General features: G+C 35.4%; 2 protein-coding genes across 3 annotated transcripts; both read right to left on the bottom strand.

The window, feature by feature from the left end:
* Positions 1–421: 421 nt before the first annotated feature.
* Positions 422–9,943, bottom strand: LOC105116196 (probable cytosolic oligopeptidase A). The gene is made up of 17 exons (XM_011013422.1): positions 9,480–9,943; positions 9,121–9,288; positions 8,825–8,948; positions 7,695–7,771; positions 7,368–7,511; positions 7,055–7,285; positions 6,897–6,987; positions 5,898–6,019; positions 4,978–5,085; positions 4,635–4,880; positions 4,114–4,259; positions 3,582–3,699; positions 2,303–2,462; positions 2,167–2,198; positions 1,743–1,808; positions 1,069–1,140; positions 422–727 (listed from the first exon to the last, which is right to left on the bottom strand). The coding sequence occupies exons 1-17, from the start codon at positions 9,873–9,875 to the stop codon at positions 641–643; spliced, it is 2,388 nt and encodes a 795-aa protein (XP_011011724.1). The 5' UTR covers positions 9,876–9,943; the 3' UTR covers positions 422–640.
* A 2,016-nt stretch (positions 9,944–11,959) lies between these two features.
* LOC105116195 (probable rhamnogalacturonate lyase B) lies at positions 11,960–18,060 on the bottom strand. 2 transcript variants are annotated; one of them, XM_011013420.1, is made up of 17 exons: positions 17,890–18,059; positions 17,657–17,774; positions 17,112–17,175; positions 16,297–16,418; positions 16,146–16,196; positions 15,900–16,019; positions 15,062–15,181; positions 14,839–14,974; positions 14,543–14,713; positions 14,242–14,397; positions 14,013–14,119; positions 13,787–13,877; positions 13,540–13,681; positions 13,194–13,353; positions 12,646–12,762; positions 12,417–12,546; positions 11,960–12,243 (listed from the first exon to the last, which is right to left on the bottom strand). In XM_011013420.1, exons 2-17 carry the CDS (start codon positions 17,740–17,742, stop codon positions 11,989–11,991), a joined length of 2,028 nt encoding a protein of 675 aa, XP_011011722.1. In that variant the 5' UTR covers positions 17,743–17,774; positions 17,890–18,059; the 3' UTR covers positions 11,960–11,988. The 2 variants fall into 2 exon arrangements, with proteins under 2 accessions (XP_011011722.1, XP_011011723.1); XM_011013421.1 differs by having other exon boundaries at positions 12,153–12,243; positions 12,417–12,577; positions 17,890–18,060.
* Positions 18,061–19,166: the final 1,106 nt, after the last annotated feature.

The following is a 19,166-nucleotide window of genomic DNA, read 5'->3' as shown; positions in this document are numbered from 1 at the left end:
ACAAGTTCATTAACTAGCACCTTCTTAAGTAATTAAGTTCTTTCTTCCTACTTGTTTATTATGAATTATTTATTTATTTAAGTAGTTTAGATAATTAAGATTTAACCATGTTTGTCACCAAAGATAGATAGAAGGAAGAGTAGATTGAATTAAATAAAAAAGAAGGAAAGAATAATGTGCTATCCATTTAGAGAGAGGATTGAAAAGTCCCTTCGTCGAGTCTTTATCCATATTGTCAAAGGATAAATATTCCTAATGATTCCTTTATTTTTATTCATCCTTCTCCCAATTCCTCTCGAAAAACAAATGCAAGTTATTTTAAGGTTAGATTGCTCTCTGATCTGATTATCTACGTCCATTGCAACGTTCCATTTCATGAACAAAAGCCATTAGAAAAAGGCAAAGAAAAGCAACCAAAAAATAAACATCTCAAGAATCATCTTAAGAGGTGTTTGAAAGGAGAATCATTACTACTTGAGTAAAATCATTTACCAGGTTCATTGTGCAATAATGATCTACTGAATGAGATAAAAAGGGCCTGGATTTTGAAGACAAGAATATCCCTCAGGAACCAGATATAGTTTTGCCAGTCAATTTGAAGAACAGCAACCCGGATACCATCTGGCATGAAAAATGTGACTTATGCAGAGGTTGTCACTGATAACAAGCCATTGTGCCTGAGCAGTGCCTCTGGCGAAGGTTCACGCCCTCGGAACTCAACAAAAACCTGGACGTTTCAAAACAAGGAAAGTCAAGTTCAAGAAGATGGGAATAATTAGCGAGGAACGTTTGAACATCCTAATTGCTGGAATTATTGGCTTTCAAGTTTTTGGATGATGTGATTGAGCTAACAGTTATGTTCTTCTTTTTTTCAGGCCAAAAACTTCAAAGGTTTATAGTTAAACTGGATAAACCAGCGCAAATGCAGGCCAAGAATTGAGTTTGTATCAAAAGGAGAGGATAGAATAAGAGAGCAAAACCACACAGAAGTTATCTTACTGACAGCTTGTGAAGAGAGGGAGCATAAGTAAAGGAAATTCAGCAGGGAAATAGTTTTTACTATCTAACCTCTAGTGGCGCTTTTCCACCTCCAAGAGCAAGAATGGTTTCCCGGAACTTGTGCCCTGTTTCTTTTACAGCCTGTTGCATCACAGAGCTTCGTTATTCCAAGCTATACTTGCACCAAATGCAAATGTGAAAAAAGAAAAAAGCCCTTGTTTTTTTAATAAATTGTCATGTCAGTATTGGGTTCCTATTATCATAGTATAGCACTCATTATGACGTAACAAACTCCAACTAAAGGCATTGATATGGAAGAATTCTTGGAACTAGAGATACAATTTCAAACTTAAAGAGGCTAGGAATCCCATCTCAAATCCCACATGGAATTTTAATGTCAAAACCCATTTCATCAATATCCCCAACCAAAAATCATTGCTATTTATCAGAAGGATCAATTATGATTTTGAGGCCGGATTCTTAGTCAACTCCTAGATCGATGAGATGAAATAGAGATATTATGATCGGTGAGCTCCAGGAAGGACCCGTCAGGAAGAGTTCAAACACTCCAATTAATCTTGACACAGATTACAACCCACCATGAGGATGCATGAATGAATAATCAAGTGCAATGTACAGAGAGAATTTCTATAATCAATGCACACAAATCAAAGATGGAAAATTAAAAGTAAAAGATCAGTGGCATGGCTACAAAGGTCAGTTGGACAGCCCTTTATCCATACCTTGTGGTTATCCAATCCAGCATCCTCAAAGGCTGAGAAAGCATCAGCAGATAATACCTCAGCCCACTGCAAAAAAGAATTGCCTTTAAATATCATGCCATAGAGTGACAAAACGAGGAGAGGAAACAGAAAATAAATTGCAGTCAAACTTCTTCATTTTCTTTGTGTGTCAGAAACATGGAAGAAAACAGAGAATTGTGCAAGCTCAAGCCAGACTTTGGACCTATAGAAGGCTAAAATTCAAGTCACATATGGAGAGCCTACAAGACAATCATATAAAAGCCGAGGGAGAAAACTTCTAAGATATTCAATTTTCTTAACTAACAATGATTTGGACTACTATTAGCATAACTAACATTGCAACATTCTTTTCAACTTTAACTGCAGGTATTGTGTGCAAGTGTACAAGTATTTTGACACATACCTTGTAACTGTAGTATCCAGCTGCATAACCGCCTAATATTCACAAAAGGAATAAAAATTAAGGGAATGCAAAAGGGGAAGGATGAAGCCAAGTTAAAAAACTGAGAAATCCAAATAAACATTACAGTCAAGCAAACCTGCAAAAATATGACTGAAACCGCAGAGGAATCTATCTTCTGGCAAAGGAGGGATCACTTGTGTCCTTTTAGAGACCCTTTGGTCAACATCATATATAGACTCCAACGCACCTGGTATATATTTAGTATGCAACTCCAAATCTAAACTTGCAAATTTTATCTGAAAATAAAATGCGAGTGAGCATGCATTCCAAAAACTAAACTATGCAAAATACAGTAAGCGTTTCTCAAACATAACATTTTCACTCAAAAATGTGGAAAATTAGAAACCATATATAATGTGATGAGAGGGGTCTGTTTCCATGATCCTATCTTCTAAATCCACAAAAATGTTAAATGGGTTCCACGCAACATTTTTAAAAAAGTTTTTAATGGACACCCTCTCTCTCTAAGTCCTGATATCAAGTTCTTTCCTCACCCCCATTTTATGAAAGGAGAAAGAGGAAAAAAGAAAGTCCATGGTGTTTCCCCTTGCTGTGTCCGCCAGTAAATCCCAGTCACAGACTACACAAAAATCTTACAATAGAGACAATGGCACCAGGGAGAGGAACATAAAGAAAGCCAGGTTTTTTTTCTTTTACCAAAAAACCAGTTGAAATTTCTCAATCTTTTGTTTGTTGAATTTTAAAAAGAAATTCAACAATGGCATGCTCAAGTTTTGAAGACCCAATGATTCACTTCCATTGTGTTTTTCTCAAGCTTCTCTATGTTTTTGTTGAAAGACGATACCGAGGTGATTTTAAGCTCAAAAAAGAACTTTGAACCTGCAAGTTCTCAAGTTGCAGTTTCAAAGCCATTAGAATCTTTACAACTGAAATTTGTGACAATTAAGAAAGGAAAAGGAATGTGATTTGCCCTTATGCCTTGATGAAGCTAGTGAACAGTGAGTAGATCAGCACAGTGGAGGTGAGGAGTTGGACTTCTTGTAGAATTTGAATGGTGCCAGGAAAGAGGAAAAGTTGCCTAAAAATATAACAAAAAAGGCACGCAGCTCCATTTATGGTTTTCTCATGGACTTAGAATATAAGGTGTAAAAACTGACCGTCCTTAATGTGATATACATGATAATTGTGTAATGGTAACGGAAATAAGTATCTCTACAATCTTGAAACTGGAAAAAGGAAATGAGAGACCTGACATAGAAAGAAAAATCTAGTAAGAAAGGCACTATCCTCAGATGACTACTGACAATACAAAATGAAAGTAGCATATACAAAAACTTAATGCCAAAAAATTGCAAAAGGAAAACAATGGAAAAGCACCATTATAAACTAATTACCTGACGAAGACTAAAGGACCCTGCTCGAAAAGTCCTTGCAGCAAGAAGCTTCAAGTACACTTCTTCTGGGAGACTTTCCCCAGTTTCATAGTGCTTTGCGATGCCCATCAAAGTTTCCCTGCAGCAACACAAGTAAATACATACACGTTGTGTAAATTTGCAATTGATACTATCTAAATAGATGAGATCCTTCAAGAACATTTATATAAATCCAAATCTCCATGATAGAACAAATGAGTAATTTATAAATAAAGTTACATCATAGCACTTGTCATTGGAAAACCACAATTCCAATGTCTTGCTATGTGAGTGAAGAGAAAGAAGCTATAAGAAACAAACCAGACTGCTGTAGCCAAAGAGCGTTTATCCATAGTAAGGAATGAAATAAAAAGGAAGCATAAGAGCTATATTCATAATCATGAACCTTGTACTCACAGCAATTAATCCTTTTTCTTTCCACAAAGCTGTTTGAAAGAATTATACTACCAATGCTATGGAAGATCAATCTCCACTGAGGTTCACATTATGTTACCTGTGATAACACCAATTTTCCATGAACTGGGAGGGTAATTCAACAGCATCCCACTCTATACCCCGGATACCAGCAACAAGACCCTCATCCTGCTTGGTTAGCATATGCTGGAGGGCGTGACCAAATTCATGGAATACTGTCTCAACCTGCAAAAAGTGTCATCAACCCCCATATCTAGGTTATATAATATATAAAACCACACCACTCACTGCAATATCCATTCCCATTAGTAAATTGCATGATATACCTTTCTTTCTAAAACAGCACCTAACTTCCCTTTCGTAAGACACAACTCCATAATAATCAACCAAATCAATGCAGTATAATGATATAAAATTCTTCATTCCATGAAAGCCAGGTATGTGATGGTTAGACATGTTTTCCGTTTCATTTATGTGAAGGAAAATATACACATGTTGTTGCACCATTACACCGATATTTTGAGTTATTGTGTCTGAAACTTGTGTAGGTTTCTACAGAGAACAACCATGTCCCTGATCTAAAAATCAATGCTAACTTACCTCCCGAAATGTCATCAGGCTTGGTTTGTCCCCAACTGGCGGTGTTTGGTTGCACACCATGTGGGCAATTGGCAACCTTGGAGCAGTACCATTGGGTGACAAAACACGACTTCGAGAAACTACCTCATCCATCCATGCACCACCCCGTTTCTCAGATGGACGAGAATATGGATCAAAATAGAAGTATGCAATTGGACTGCCCAAGGAATCTTTGACGCAGTAAAATTTAACATCACTATTCCAAACCTATCACACAACAAATGGTTATTGATAGAGCTTAAACTAAATAAGCTCCTTCACAAACAGAAAAGCAGTGTAAAATGAAGTTAATGAAATAGATCACCGGAGCAAGACCATCAGCCGGTTCGATATCAATTCCAAAAATAGTCTTTGCAAGGTTGAAAAGGCCATCCATAACCTTTGGCAATGAAAAAAATGGACGTAGTTCTTCCTGCAGAATATAAACCAAGAGATACAAAGCATTTTCAGACAGAAATATATATTACAGAAAGAATAAGGCAAGTAGATGAAGCAAACAATAGAAGGTGAGGCATTAGAGCATTGAAGATAATCATCCGCAACGCTTATCACACAAATGCTATGGCAATTACGGTCATAGAGTTGTACGCGCTGCATCATGGTAGCAGCCATATTCTCCATTATGCAACAGGTTATAAGCATGTAGTAGTGGTCTTAAAGCCTGTTGACTGGCCTTGTGTAACAACAATTGATGAAATTTAAACCTAGGTGCACAACATTAACACTCACACATCCAGTCTTTAGTACCATGAAGTGAAAGGAAAGAACTCATTTAAAGACAGCAGTAATGGATTTCGCAATCAAAGAAAAAGAATTATATCTACATGGAGTTTCTTATCAATTATATCACTCTCTTCTTTCTTCGACAACAAGAATTAAATCAGTTCCTAACCCACCTTTAACCATGATTAAGTATACAAAAATCAGCATAAATATAAAAGCTAATGGACCTTTTACAAAACAAAATGTACTAAATGCCCCCAACCAAAAACAAGCGTATACAGGTGGATGAGTAGCATACTAATAATTTATCATTGGAGGAACATGTCAATTTTATAGAGCCAGGTGAATTTGAGAGAAAATGCTTATAGAACAAACATAAATCATAGTTTGACATACCAAACCTGTGACATGCTTAAATCAAAACCATCCCACATTATAAGCAAAGAGTGAGAATATAGATGGAGAGAGAGGGAGGGAGGGAGGGAGGGAGAGGGAACCGACCTCATTGATATCATATTTTGACTCACGCAGCCTCTCAGCCCAGAAGCTTGTATCCCAGTGAGTTAAATCATTTGCTTCCATTGCACCTTGATTTTTGGAGAAAATTTTAAGGTCTTCCATATCTACAAAGATCAAAGAAAGGATCTAGTTGTTAGATGTTGAAGCAGACAAAGAAACCATCATAATGATTTCAAGGTCTTCTGTATCTACAAAGAAATAATCTAGTTGCGAGAATCTGAAGAAGACAACAAAACAATCCAAACTGATTTATAGTGATGTGATGTTTGAAAATTGAGATATTTATGTAATATCTAGCAAACTAATGTCTTCATGCAATGCAAGCACTGAGTGGCTGTCAAAAATTGTACAAGGCAAAGCACCCATTGAAACAAACACTAGTACAACTCTACCACAAATTCAAGATGCTAGTACACCTGAAAATCTTCAACTAGCCCAATTACCAATGCCAAGAAGAGAGCAAGTTTGAACCACGAGATATAGCAAGTGATATTACTGAAAGAGTTTTGAAGTTCCAGGTTTTGAAGGAGGCAGATCCTACAATTGATAGAAGCCTACCTAAATCGAGATGCTATTATAACTGAAAATCTTCAAGCAGCCCACTTACACATGCAAAAAGAGGGTAAGTTTGCAGTGCCACATATAGCATGTGATATTACTAAAAGAGATGAAGTGGGAAATTTTGAGAGGTTGAAAAGGGCAAGGTGTGCTGGAATATGCATTTTTTTAAGAATATACTAACCCCGTAGTTTAGTTCAACCACAGATATCACAAACAGACAACAGCATACCAGAGCAACGATGACATTTTAGTAAATGCAGATTTTTCATATTAAAAAGCTGCAAAGAAAATAAAAACACGACTTTTCAAGAGAAGAAGTCACAAACAAGCAAAACTCTTGACAAACAAAGTTTCACTTAACCTTCAAAAGCATTGCAAAAAGGTGATGCCACTACAGTCCCGAGAAATATAATCTGTTACCTTGAACAGCAGCATTCCAAGAAGCTGCGCGCAGCTTTTCTAGTAGCTCTTCTGCTTTCTCGACAGTAGCCATCTTGGTTGCCATGCTTACCTGTTATAAATAATTGAATCAGCATATCAAAAGTAGCTTTGAGCCTTAACATAATAATGAATCATACCTCAGTGTAGTTGTTGTAGCCAAGGAGCTTAGCCTTTTCAAGCCTAAGCTTCAATATTTCATCAATAATTGCTGTATTATTCAGATCACCACTTGAAGCTCGAGTTACATATGCACGGTAGATTTCTTCACGTAAACCACGATTTCTTGCATGTTGCATGACAGACATAAAACTTGGGGCATCCAATGTAATTATCCACGGTCCCTTCTCAGCAGATGCATCTGTATGCCCCTGATACGATAATATATAATAGAAAACAGTTTATTAGACTTGATAAATGAAACCAACTTGCAGTGATAATGACATGCAGTACCTTAGATACTGCAATCTGCGCAGCCAAACCAAGTGAGGTAGCAGGCAATCCTTCTATATCTTTCTTATCTGTTATGATTTTTTCAAACTTCTTTGTGGCATCCAGTACGTTCTCCCCAAATTTTTGGGATAGTCTTTCCAGTTCCTGCAAATTAAACAGTTAATTGAGAAGCAAGCAATGAGCAATGCAAAACTATGACATGCACTGAACAGTAGTTGTCATTTAACTTAAGAGTGTGCTTGGTAGCATATGCACATAACCAAGTGTCCCAGGAAGGAATAGAAGACAGCTCTGTCTTTCAAAAGAAAATTGTTAATATAAAAGCACCTGTTCAATTTTGTTGAACTGCTCTCTTTTATCATCATCAAGAGCAACACCATTAAGAACCCCTTCTTTTATTTGGGCTGTATTCATAAAAATATAAAAGCCATCAGACATGTAAGATAGCTTAGGTGTAATCTCAAATGATCATGTCACAAGAATTAAATAGGAAGCAAGGAAACTGCAAATGATATAGCATTTATTTGGTAAGTGATAACCCTAGCGCACGACAGAGAACATCTGGTCGGTAAGAAGTAATCTGAAATTTGTTGAAGGGTACACTAGTAACTGATGGGGTTCCATGACACCAGCATATCAACAGGATTTCATGAAATATGCAACCATTAAAAGCACTTTCCACATCCATTCAAGTCACAATGACCAATATCAGTGGAAATAAATACGATTAATAAGATTTTATAATTTTTTTTCCTCCCTCCTTCTATGTTTCAAGCTCATATCATTCTCAGCAATCAGCGTAATCCTTGTATGACTATTCAGTGTAGAGGTGCTTGCTGCCATAAAATTGCATCTGGTGGCCTTAGAGGTATAGAAACATCTCCTATCTACCAACAACTGCAAAGATAACACACACCCATTTCTTTTCTTCTCTGATAGGCATGCCCCCAAAGACCAAATAATCAAATAGTTAAAGTTGCATCATTTACAATGATCCAAATATGAAAACCAGATCATGCAAACCTGCCTTGGTCGATGGGAGCTAGTTATCAACTCATTTGATACAAGAGAAAGGCATCACAAAATCATGTAAATGGATGCAGTCCAGGTGCAATGCAACTCCATCCAAACTTAACAAGAACATTGCTACAACATCCAAAACAACCCCTTCAAAGGACTCCTTTCCCTCTTTCAATAAAAGATTATAAGGTAAGGCCTATTCTAGTGGTCCCAACCCCGCCAGTTTAATGCTGCTGACAGTAATCAAGAGTGATCCAGCAACTAAACTTGTTTATGGTCATGACACCAGAAAAATTCAGCAAACCAACGAAACTGGTAGACTGAAGTCACAGGGTAACAAAACCAGACAGCTAGAGAAAAACCAAGAATTAGGTTAACGAAAAACATAAAAGGACATAATAATATTCCAGACAACAAGAGAAGTTTAAGATACTTACATTCCACTATACGTTTCCGAGCATCACTTAGTGATGGCCATTGAGGAGAATCTTGGATGGCCTTAAATGCATTATATATAGGTTTACTTTGTCCCAGCCTTAGCTGAAATTTCACCTTTTCGGGCTGTAGACAAAAGCTAAAAGCTGTGAGCACAAAGGGGCAATGCAGCGCACAAATTCACAAGAAGGGCGATAAACAAATTAATGCAGAATTAAAACGAACTTTTAATCAAAGAAAAATTTTGAATCATATATTAGAATTCAAGTGCATAGAGCATGAGAAGATAACAGTTTACCTGAACTTCTTCGATAGCAGCGCGGAGTTCAGGTGAGTCTTTAACAGCCTTAAGATGATTTATCATACCCCAAACAACAGTCAACTGATCTACAATCTTCTCCAATGGCTCTACCAATTTTGGCCATGATGGCTCCACTGTTCTCTCCAATTCCTCCAAATCACTCTCCTACAAAAACATCAGCAAGAACCATCACAGACCAAAACGATCAAACTTTGATCAACCCATAAACTGGAACTAACAAAAGATTTCTACTTGGGAGCACAAAGACCAGAATACAAAAAGTTAGCAAGGAATAATTAAAGCAAACCCAGAAACGAAAACGTCAAGAACAATAACATATAAAGACAAGAACATACGAGGTTCTTTAGGAGAGCACGAATCCCAGGTCGAACATGTTTGGCCTCAACAACATCAAAAGGAGGGAATTCAAAGTCTTGCAGTAAAGGATTGGCCTCATCAGCAACAGGGTCCATTGAAATTGAAGAGTAGCAGTTAGAGATAGAGGGAGGGGTTGTTGCTGTTGTGGTTGATGATTTGTGAAGTGTTTGGAGGCACAAGGAGAAGGACGAAGACCAGAGAGGGCAAGGATAAGATTTGGGAAAACGTTTGGGGGTAAAATGGGAATAAGGGAAGTGGTTGTTTGTGCGTTGGAGGAGCAGGATGGAGCGGGAGAGAGAGATACGTGAAGCCATGAGAAGGTTGATTATAAGGAGAACAGCTCCTGCTGGATGTAATTTTCTAGTCTCTGCCATGTGTTGTATTGTGTGGAGAGTACTAATAGTTTTGTCGTTTTTATTTTCATTTTCCCTCTTGTGGTGTGTGGGCATACTAGAATTGTCTTGAGCCTAAGAAAATGATGTATACAGTAATAAAACTCGACCTGTCTTGAGCCTCCGATATGTCAACTTAGCGATTCATTCATCTGGAATTTGGCACAGGCCAAATTCCATTTCAAACTAGGTTTTTATCAAAATGATGTCTTTTGGATTTCTTTGTAAATTGAAATGACTTTATTTTGGTAAAAAAATTGAATTGATTCACCCATTCATGAGTTGACCTAACATCTTGCATGTTGACTAGCTGTTTTATTATCCAAATCTTAAATCAGATCAAATCTTGTACTGTGTGTGTTGTATGCATATTTGGGGCTAGGTTCTTAATTGGGTCGAGCCCGATGATAGGCTTAAAGCCTTGCCAAGTTTATGAACTAAAAGGTTGTCCAAGCTAGTTGTCGAGCTCCTCTGCACCCAAAAAAAAAAAAAAAAAAAAATTCTCTGACTGTTTAAATTTTTTTGACGCAATAGATCATCGGTGTTGAAATGACAATCTGCATTATGGTGCAGGATATTTTTAATTTAAAAAATATATTAAAATAAATTTTTTAATTTTTGATATTAATACCTCAAACCCATAAAAATATACTATAATTAATTTAATATTTTTTTCAAATAAAACACCCTTTAAAAAAAAAAAAAAAGTTACGACAGACTCTCACACTCACGAGCTCTACACTGCTCCGGAAAGCAGCCGCTGGAGAAGAAACCAGCCACCCTAAACAAATACTCGAGAATCTCTTAAAAAACTAAATAATCAATTAAATTAAATCAAAAAAACTAAAAAAAATTAATTAAAAAATTCAAATAAAAAAACTGAATTAATTAATTAAAAAATCAGAAAACATTTTCAATATAGTTTGATTTTAGTTTTTAAAATCTAAAACTAATTAAACCAAACCTAGTTCAACTAGATTAGCACTTGAAAAAAAAAACATATTTTTTTCTAATCTTAAACTTAAATGCATTCCCAGCCGCTCTCTCTTTCTGTCTTATCTCTCATCTCTCAAATATATCTTTTTCTTCTTTATGCATTCTCAATTATGTGTCAATTTGGGTCTCTCTCTCTTCTCTAAAGGACATGTAATGGATTCTTTTGGGTTTTTGAATTTTGCTGATTCTTATCCAATCTTTCTAACTATTTCACTTTTATTGCATGTGTTCTTCTTCTTTTTTATTTAGTTGGCTCATATTGATGGATGATAATGTAGCTTTTGGTGATTTGAATTTTGGGTTTGCTACGTAATGATTTTTTTTAAGCATTCTTTTTTAATTAAGGACTTTGCTTTGTTAATCTGCCTTTTAAATTGAAGATAATGATGCCCTTTTTCACAACGTTTAGTTTCATTATCTCTTTAGTCTTATTCTGGTGTTTTACTTAATTTGTCAACACATTTTCCCGTTCCAACTACACATGTCATTTGTTTTCTGATGCGTATTAGTAAACCTAATAAGGCTAGTTAATCTATTATTTTATCACAGTCATTACGGCATGAATTAATAATGTCTACGGAGTTGAATAATCTAACCCCAATGATACAATTTTTTAAGTTAAAGTGCTTTAGTTCAGTTTAAAAAATAAAAGTGTTAAAAAATATGGTTAATAAAAAGCTAAAAAAAAAACTGAACTGAAATAAATTTAATTTGAATTAGTTTGAAAAGAAAAAAACTAAATCAAAATTAATTGATTTGAATATATTTTCAATTTGATTTAGTTTAAAAACTTTTAAAAAATAATTTTAATTTAATTATTTATTTTAATTTAAAATCAAACCAAATCAAATGAGAAATGTTTATTTCTTTATTTTATTTTGAGACGCAGAGAGGGGCCGGAGCCTCCCTCGTAAAATGAAAATCCGGCTGATTGAGCATGTATAATCCGACACAAATAATTACTCTTTGGATAAGTATAAATAAGTAAACAAATAAAAATCTAAAAATACATTTGAATTATTGAATTAGCAAAACATCCAAGAAAAAACACAATGCCGAGTATTAAAAACAAATGACGAAAAAAAGCGCATCTGTAAAATCATTCTACACTCGGACCCGTTTCTGGAGGCCCTTCTAAACGAATGTAATCATACATAATTCCTCCAACAGGGGATTTGCTTCTTGACTGAGTGAGATATACAGTGTTGTTTCCTTGGCGAAGCAGACGGCTTGGCACGTTAATGCTATAAAACCAGTACAGACCATGAATTCCATGCCGCGCAATTGCATTGTCCCTTCCTATTAGCCTTGTTCTGAAATGAGGTCGTTTGGCTCTTCTGTCATTGAGCCGAACCTATGATCACATATTAACACACTTCCATAAGTCATCACCAATCGACTTATTTTACGCTGTTCCTAATCCACAATTCCTCGACGATCGATGACATTAGAGGCTTGCGATATGCTGATCTTTCAATCATGGATAACTGATGGATCCTATTTGAATATCAAGGGCAGCGTCGGTACCTGTAGTTCAGAAGCGGAGGCTGATGCCAAGGCCACTTGGAGCGTATAGTTTCCAGTCCTCGGGGTGGCATTTTCTATCTCGAATTTGATCTGCCATGTTGTGGCTTGATATGTGTGATTTCCCATGTTCCTGAGCAATGCAGCAATATAATTGGAACCTGCTGCTGCTCATCATGCCTGTTAATTATTTATGGGCTAGAAGAAGCACAAAGGGATGAGCGATGGGTACCTGGGAACCTGAGCAAAGAACCAATCTTGATGATAATTACTGATGCCAGTAGTGTAAATAAGGTCATGCTTAGGATACAAATCTGAGTACCTTTCCCACAGTCCATACTGCCTAAACCTGTCCATTAAAAGTATTTAATGTAAGCAAGAAATGCTCCCAGACCATACTTTTGTAAGCTTATAAAAGGAAGATGTGAAATTTTTGATGACATGAATTCTAATATCAGGCACTTTATCCGGTGACTGCTACAGTTAATCGGAATATTCCATCGTTTGTTTTTTTTCTAATTTTCTGTTATGTGTTAATTGAAATATTTTAATGAGATGATAATCCGGTGACTGCTACAGTTAATCGGAATATTTTAATGAGATTAATCCAAGTGGTAACACAATATTTTTTTTCTTAAAAAAAAAAAGACAGTGCAATCAAATATAATAACATCAAACAAAACTGGATATCTTATTATAATAATTCTTTTTAATGGGAAATAAAATAAATGTGACAGCCCAAGCAATGGTCACTTAAAGTGACGGAAGAAAAAGCTGTACTTGTGAGTTGATTGGTTGATGAACAATTTGTTCATGAGCGTCGGGTATGTGTCGGGCACAAAGAATTCGGCAGCAGTGCGGTCAGGGATTCCTATTTGCCAAAGGGTTGGACCATTTCTTGGAGGCTCGTACACAAGAACACCCAATTGGACATCACATCCTGCATTTGAGGATTCAAGACAAGCTGCTAGTCTTTATTACCATACCAAAATAATCAAAATGAAATAAAAGACAAGTTTTTGCTATGGAAGAAACATACTGTTAAATCTAAGAGGAATTGACTGGAAAATTTAATGTTCAGAATTAGATAAAGTATTGATTTATTAAAAAAAAAAATTTGATTTACCTGGTTGGATGTGGATAATAACATCATATCGGCAATCCCCAACAATGCCGGGAACCCAGGCATACAGATTATAGTGCCCAGCTCTAATGTTTTCTATTAAGAAATGACCCTCCTCATTGGCTTGAACCCAGAATTGATACCCCTGAGAACGATCAAAGAGAAAGAAAAACCGAAGCCTTCAAGAAAATCTCCCTTCAATATTTAACTAAATCATCGTATACTCAAACAGAATTTCAGTGAATTTAACCATGGCGTCTCTTTGCCACGAACCCACCCCTCCTGGTGCAGCCAAGCCCACATAGGCATAGCTCGCCCACATTGGTTTGTCGCTGATGTACCTAAATAATGAGCTGTCATTAAATTACTGTATCATTTTATTTTTTTATATACACACATTATAGAGTATGCATTATTCACTCGAAAAAATAGCATTTAGAAATCTGTACTGTACAAGTAGCTAGATAGGCCATTACCTGTCACCAACAAGTAATTGACCAGAAACAGTTCCTCGTCGATCTGAGCTAGGGAAATCTTCTGACTGTGGGAAATTGTAAGGCCAGCTGTTGACTTCTATAGACATCTGATACATATTTGAAGCATACAGATGAATGTAATATATATCAGAAGGGTGAGATTGATGACGTTGAAGAAGTGGAGGGTTAGATGTCATTGCTAGTGAACTTGCTGAAATGTTAATCATACCTGATCTTTAGCATCTTCCCATAGTGTTTTGGGATCTTCAAGGGAGGAGATGGAATTGAGATAGACAAATACAGGTCCCAGAACCTTTTTCCATGGCCTTCCGTTTCGATATTTTGTGTTCAAGTCCTTCCCACTGTAATGAGTGCTGGTAAACATCTGTAAATTATTCAATTTAGGTCGGTTTAACACTACACTTTAGTCTCTTCATTTTAGTCCTCATAGTTCTTTGAATTATTAATTTAAACATCATAATTCAAACAAAAAACAAATTCATTTCAATTTTTAGGAACAGCAAACTCACACAGAGGACGGTGGGGCCAACATGAGATGTGAGGTCTTGTTTCAGGGGGCCGCCAGCCCGGAACTCATCACTTGGTGTGATCATCCAAAATCCCACCTGTGGATTTTCCGATATCCAACCATGTACCCTGTTGTCTTTGTTCTCACATGAATATTGGTACTTGTCGTCCACCTTCCAAGTTCCCAGCAATCAACATTAAACAAGAAAAAAAACTGTCACCGTAATATTTGCTGCAAAAAATAGAAGAAAGAAGGATCCAGTAGCTCGATCACTAAGTAATTAGTTTAAAGAAGTACCTCTCCTCCAAGCTGTCGAGTAGTTGGATTGGTCAGGAGAACAGCTTCTGGATATGCAAGAGGTTCACCACTGATTCTGTCTCGAGGCATTGGCATGATCCTTTGCCTGTCGTCAGATATTGCCATGAAGTGAAACCTGACAATTAATGGATTAATTTTAGATGCAATAAACATGTGCTGCTAATCTGTCAATTCTCCATAATCTGAACACAAAAATATATACTTGTCATTTTGGAGCTTCAAAACGATTCTAATTTGATCCATGTCCATGTCAGGCCATCCCTCCAGGCGTTCAAATATGGCATACAAGTAGACCCCTGAGCTGCCCCGTCGCATTATATACCTAAAATGTTGAAAATATATTAACATTAATACCTAAAAAATATGCATATTGTTCATGTTACGCAGCATATAATAGTAAATTTATGATCATTATTTTTAAATATTATCAAATTTTAGGTCTATTATACTCTTAAAACCAACACAATAAATAGCTTCATGTATTTAACAAGAAATAAAATTGTATGGAGCATGAAATTAAATTATTTCATGCAAAAATTAAGGAGTATAAAACAATAACAAATTTTGGGTTAACTACAAGAACAATTGATACATTTTGCCACTCACAATGTTATTGTATTAATTCCAAGTACTACAGTTGATATCTGAAGTTTCTTGCTATTTAAAATCCATTCATAAAATTTATTTGCAAGTTTATTATGTCTTTAGTAGTCATTTTGTTGCTCTAATTAATATTTTCAATAAGTAGGTCATAATTGCCGCTGTATAAAACAATATATTTTTAACATTTTTTTTTTATATAAAAAAACTAAGGGCCCGTTAGTTTGATCTCCAGTGAGTTTACTCTACTGGGATTGATGGTGGGATTTCTGAAATGGACTATACACAACTTTGAGAAGTCATTTCCCTTTTTCTTTTTTTTCCAATCAAATGTGAAAAAGAACTTGAACCAATTACGAAAGACAGATAAATATAATTCTAGACACTTGAAAATTGTCTGCAAACTGTATTTGTCTCTTAGGTTTTGCATGAAATATTACCTTTTGTCTACGTTCAGGGGGGCTGAGGAGTTCCCATTTGTGAAATTCCAAGACTTCTTGAATGAGAGTTCTACCTGGTCTTCATCTTCCATTATAACGTTAAAATCTGTTCCTTTCAATCTTCGGAGTAGTGATAAATTATAGAGGTTTCATGACAAACATAAATGTATAATCAATTTACAATACACTTAAATATTTACAATAACTTTATTTTACATGATATAAGTTGTGGAAACTACAATGTACCTGTCGTAAGCTATATGATTTCCAGGCGAGTTCCAGACAACGTCCCAATACCTTTACTCAAATCAATTTTCGCAATGAGATGGATGTAAAATTAGTACATGATGATCATTACAACATTTGATGTGATTAGAAGCAAGTGTAAATGCCGTACCCTCGGTTGCCTTCCCTGTTCCTGGTTTCAAGTACATTATGGATTCCGTTGTACTGTATTCCGGTGATATCACCGCCCGGACTAGACAAAGTGACTTGTACGAGGCCATTATCCATCACCATCTGAAAGGTACTGTAACTTCAGTAATTAAAAGCATATGAAAAGATATAGGATGATGGCTGTGCCAAATCTAAATAGACAATATTTAAAACTTATTTTTACTAAGAAAAAAGTTTTAATAATGATTTAATTAATTATTTATTTATTTTAATATGACTTAATTGCAAAATAGTTGTAAGACATGTTATGCAGATTGAACTAGAAAATGGTGTAGATCACCTGAGAAATTTGGGTCAATTATTTTCTTTTTCTATTAAAATGATATCTAATTGTATTTTTTTTTTAAATATTCATGGTGTTGACTTGATAAATTCTAGATTGAGTTTGAGTTAATATTTTTTAAGTTCAACTTGAAATGAGGTTTTGAGTCGCGAATTTTTTGAATCAATTTGCTGAGTCGGGTGAAATTTAACCCTATTTATAAAACTTACTTGGCTGATCAACCTCGTGATTCAAGGGCTGATTCGGGTTGAGTAAGTGGAAAAACCTAGGTTTTTTTTATTAAAATAAAAAAAAATAAAACAAAGCTTGGGTAGATCTCCATTAACCAGTATTGATCCTTGGATTAGAATGCATGATTTTACAGCTAGTCTACAATGATGAAATCAGAAAATATCAATATCAACTATATCATTCAATTTGAATAGATAATGGTTTAGATTTATACGGTGATCAGTGCATGTTACCATACATACCCGATGATGATGCTTATGCAGCCGCACCCCAAGAGATTTACCGTTTTCACTCTGGAAAATTTTCCTGCAATTGGATAAAAGATGTTACTGCAACGCAGGGATTCTTTACATGAATCAGACTCAAAATGATTTTAATATGTTCTTGACCATGTTGATACAAAAACAAAATCATGCAAATGCAAGTAATCGATGACGTACGAAGGCGCATTCTCTGTAGATAAATTTTGGAGGGAGTTGCAGAAGAAACGATCATTTTATTATGCTTGAAAATTCATCATGTTTGCAGGGGCAGGAGAAGGGTACAAAATTAATTCTCAGTTTTTCTTCAGAATAAAATGTTGAGAAACATTTTCTCCTCTCTTAAGAGCATGAAATGAGAAAATAAAATAAAATTAAAGCTCATCTGTTTCAAGGCAGTGCCTAGCTCCATCCATGTGAAATGTGAAGAAAGGTAAGGGAAAGGGACATGGAGTAAAATGTTCCAACAAAAGCGCAGTAAAGTAACACTGAAAAGGAAGAATATGATCATGTGGGATCATATATACCTTGAGGCAGCGGCGAGCTTGACAATGAAGAAGAACCAAATCAACAATGTTAACCACCTCAAACGAGAAGCACCGACTTTGTCCATTTTTGATGAATAAATGACACAAAGCAAGTTAACTGCATGAAGCCAAAAAAGGGACTCTTCCAACACAATTAAAAAAGCAAGAAATAAAATACTAAGAAACCAAAAACTTGCACACGCAAAAAACAAAAAAAAAAAAAAATGAAATACCTTGCTCAATGGCAATATATTCCAGAGGCTGTTCTTGAATGCACAACGACCCTTAATTCTCTTGGAAAAAACGTTCAGATGCAATGCTTAGTGAAAGGCCTTGTAATGGCAGACCGGGAAAAAAGAGAAAGATTTCCATTTCATTGCTCTTTTCACAGTTTTCCTTGCAGCAGATTTCCTCAATCTCTTATATATAGCAGATCATCGAGGGACTAGAGTGCTCCTCTATGCAAGAGATTGACAGAATTGCCATAAAAATATATAGCAGATCATTGAGGGACCTGAGTGCTCCTGCAAGCGAGAGATTGACAGAATTGATATATTTTGTAGATGTTGATTGAAAATGAAAGTTATAGTTCAAAGATTGGGTTCAGTTTAGTTTTTGTGGTTTTGGATCTTACATCTAGAGGGTGGTGTGTGCTGCTAAAGGTGTTCTTCCTACATCTAGACAATGGTATGTGCTCTGCCTTAGGTGTAATTTTGTGTTTCGATGGACAAGATTGAAAACAATTAGTATGCCATTATGGTGCCCTCTTTGGTGCTTTCTGGCCCTGCCCAAGGCAATGAATTTTCCCTTCTTAGAGATAATAAGAGCCATTTGTTGCGTTAAGTTAATTTCGGACATTAGAATTAAAAAAATAATTATAAATTAGTTATCTAATAAAGTGGTTTTCCTATACTAAACCATGCTTTTGATTTGTGAAAAAAAAAATTATTATCTATGTTTTTATTTTTTCAACCAAATATTTAATTTTTTTTGTTTTTGTCTTCAAATACTAACCTAACACTACCTAGAGTCATCCTTGTGGATTACTTAGAGAGTCTTGTTATTTATTATTTATTTTTTAAACTTGGTTTAATTGATAGAAGTTAATTAACTAATAACCAAACAATATAGTTTTGTTGTTTTAAATCTATAAATTAGACGAATTATTAAATAAAGCATAACACATACCAAATTTGTTTTTCTACCTTTAAAGAATTGTATGATTTTATTGCGTTGTCTCAAGTCTATAAATAAGATAAATCATTATTTATGTATTTTATGTATATGTTTTCAACGAGCTAGTTCATGGACATTATTTTTCAATTTATATTTTGTTTATTTTTAATTATGTTTTATTTTATACACGCACATTCAATGCCTGAGAGTATAAACGAATCCTTTTCCTCAAATCTAGATCCCTTATGAAAGGCTCTTTAAAGCAACCGATGGATTTTCTACAACCAACTTGATTGGAGATGGTAGTTTTAGCACTCTGTACAAAGGAAACATT

The sequence above is a fragment of the Populus euphratica genome, unplaced genomic scaffold, assembly GCF_000495115.2.
Source record: "Populus euphratica unplaced genomic scaffold, PopEup_1.0 scaffold874.1, whole genome shotgun sequence".
NCBI classification, from domain to species: Eukaryota; Viridiplantae; Streptophyta; class Magnoliopsida; order Malpighiales; family Salicaceae; genus Populus; species Populus euphratica.
The sequence above is the reverse complement of the archived record's forward strand: the minus strand, read 5'-3'. Positions and strand labels throughout refer to the sequence as shown.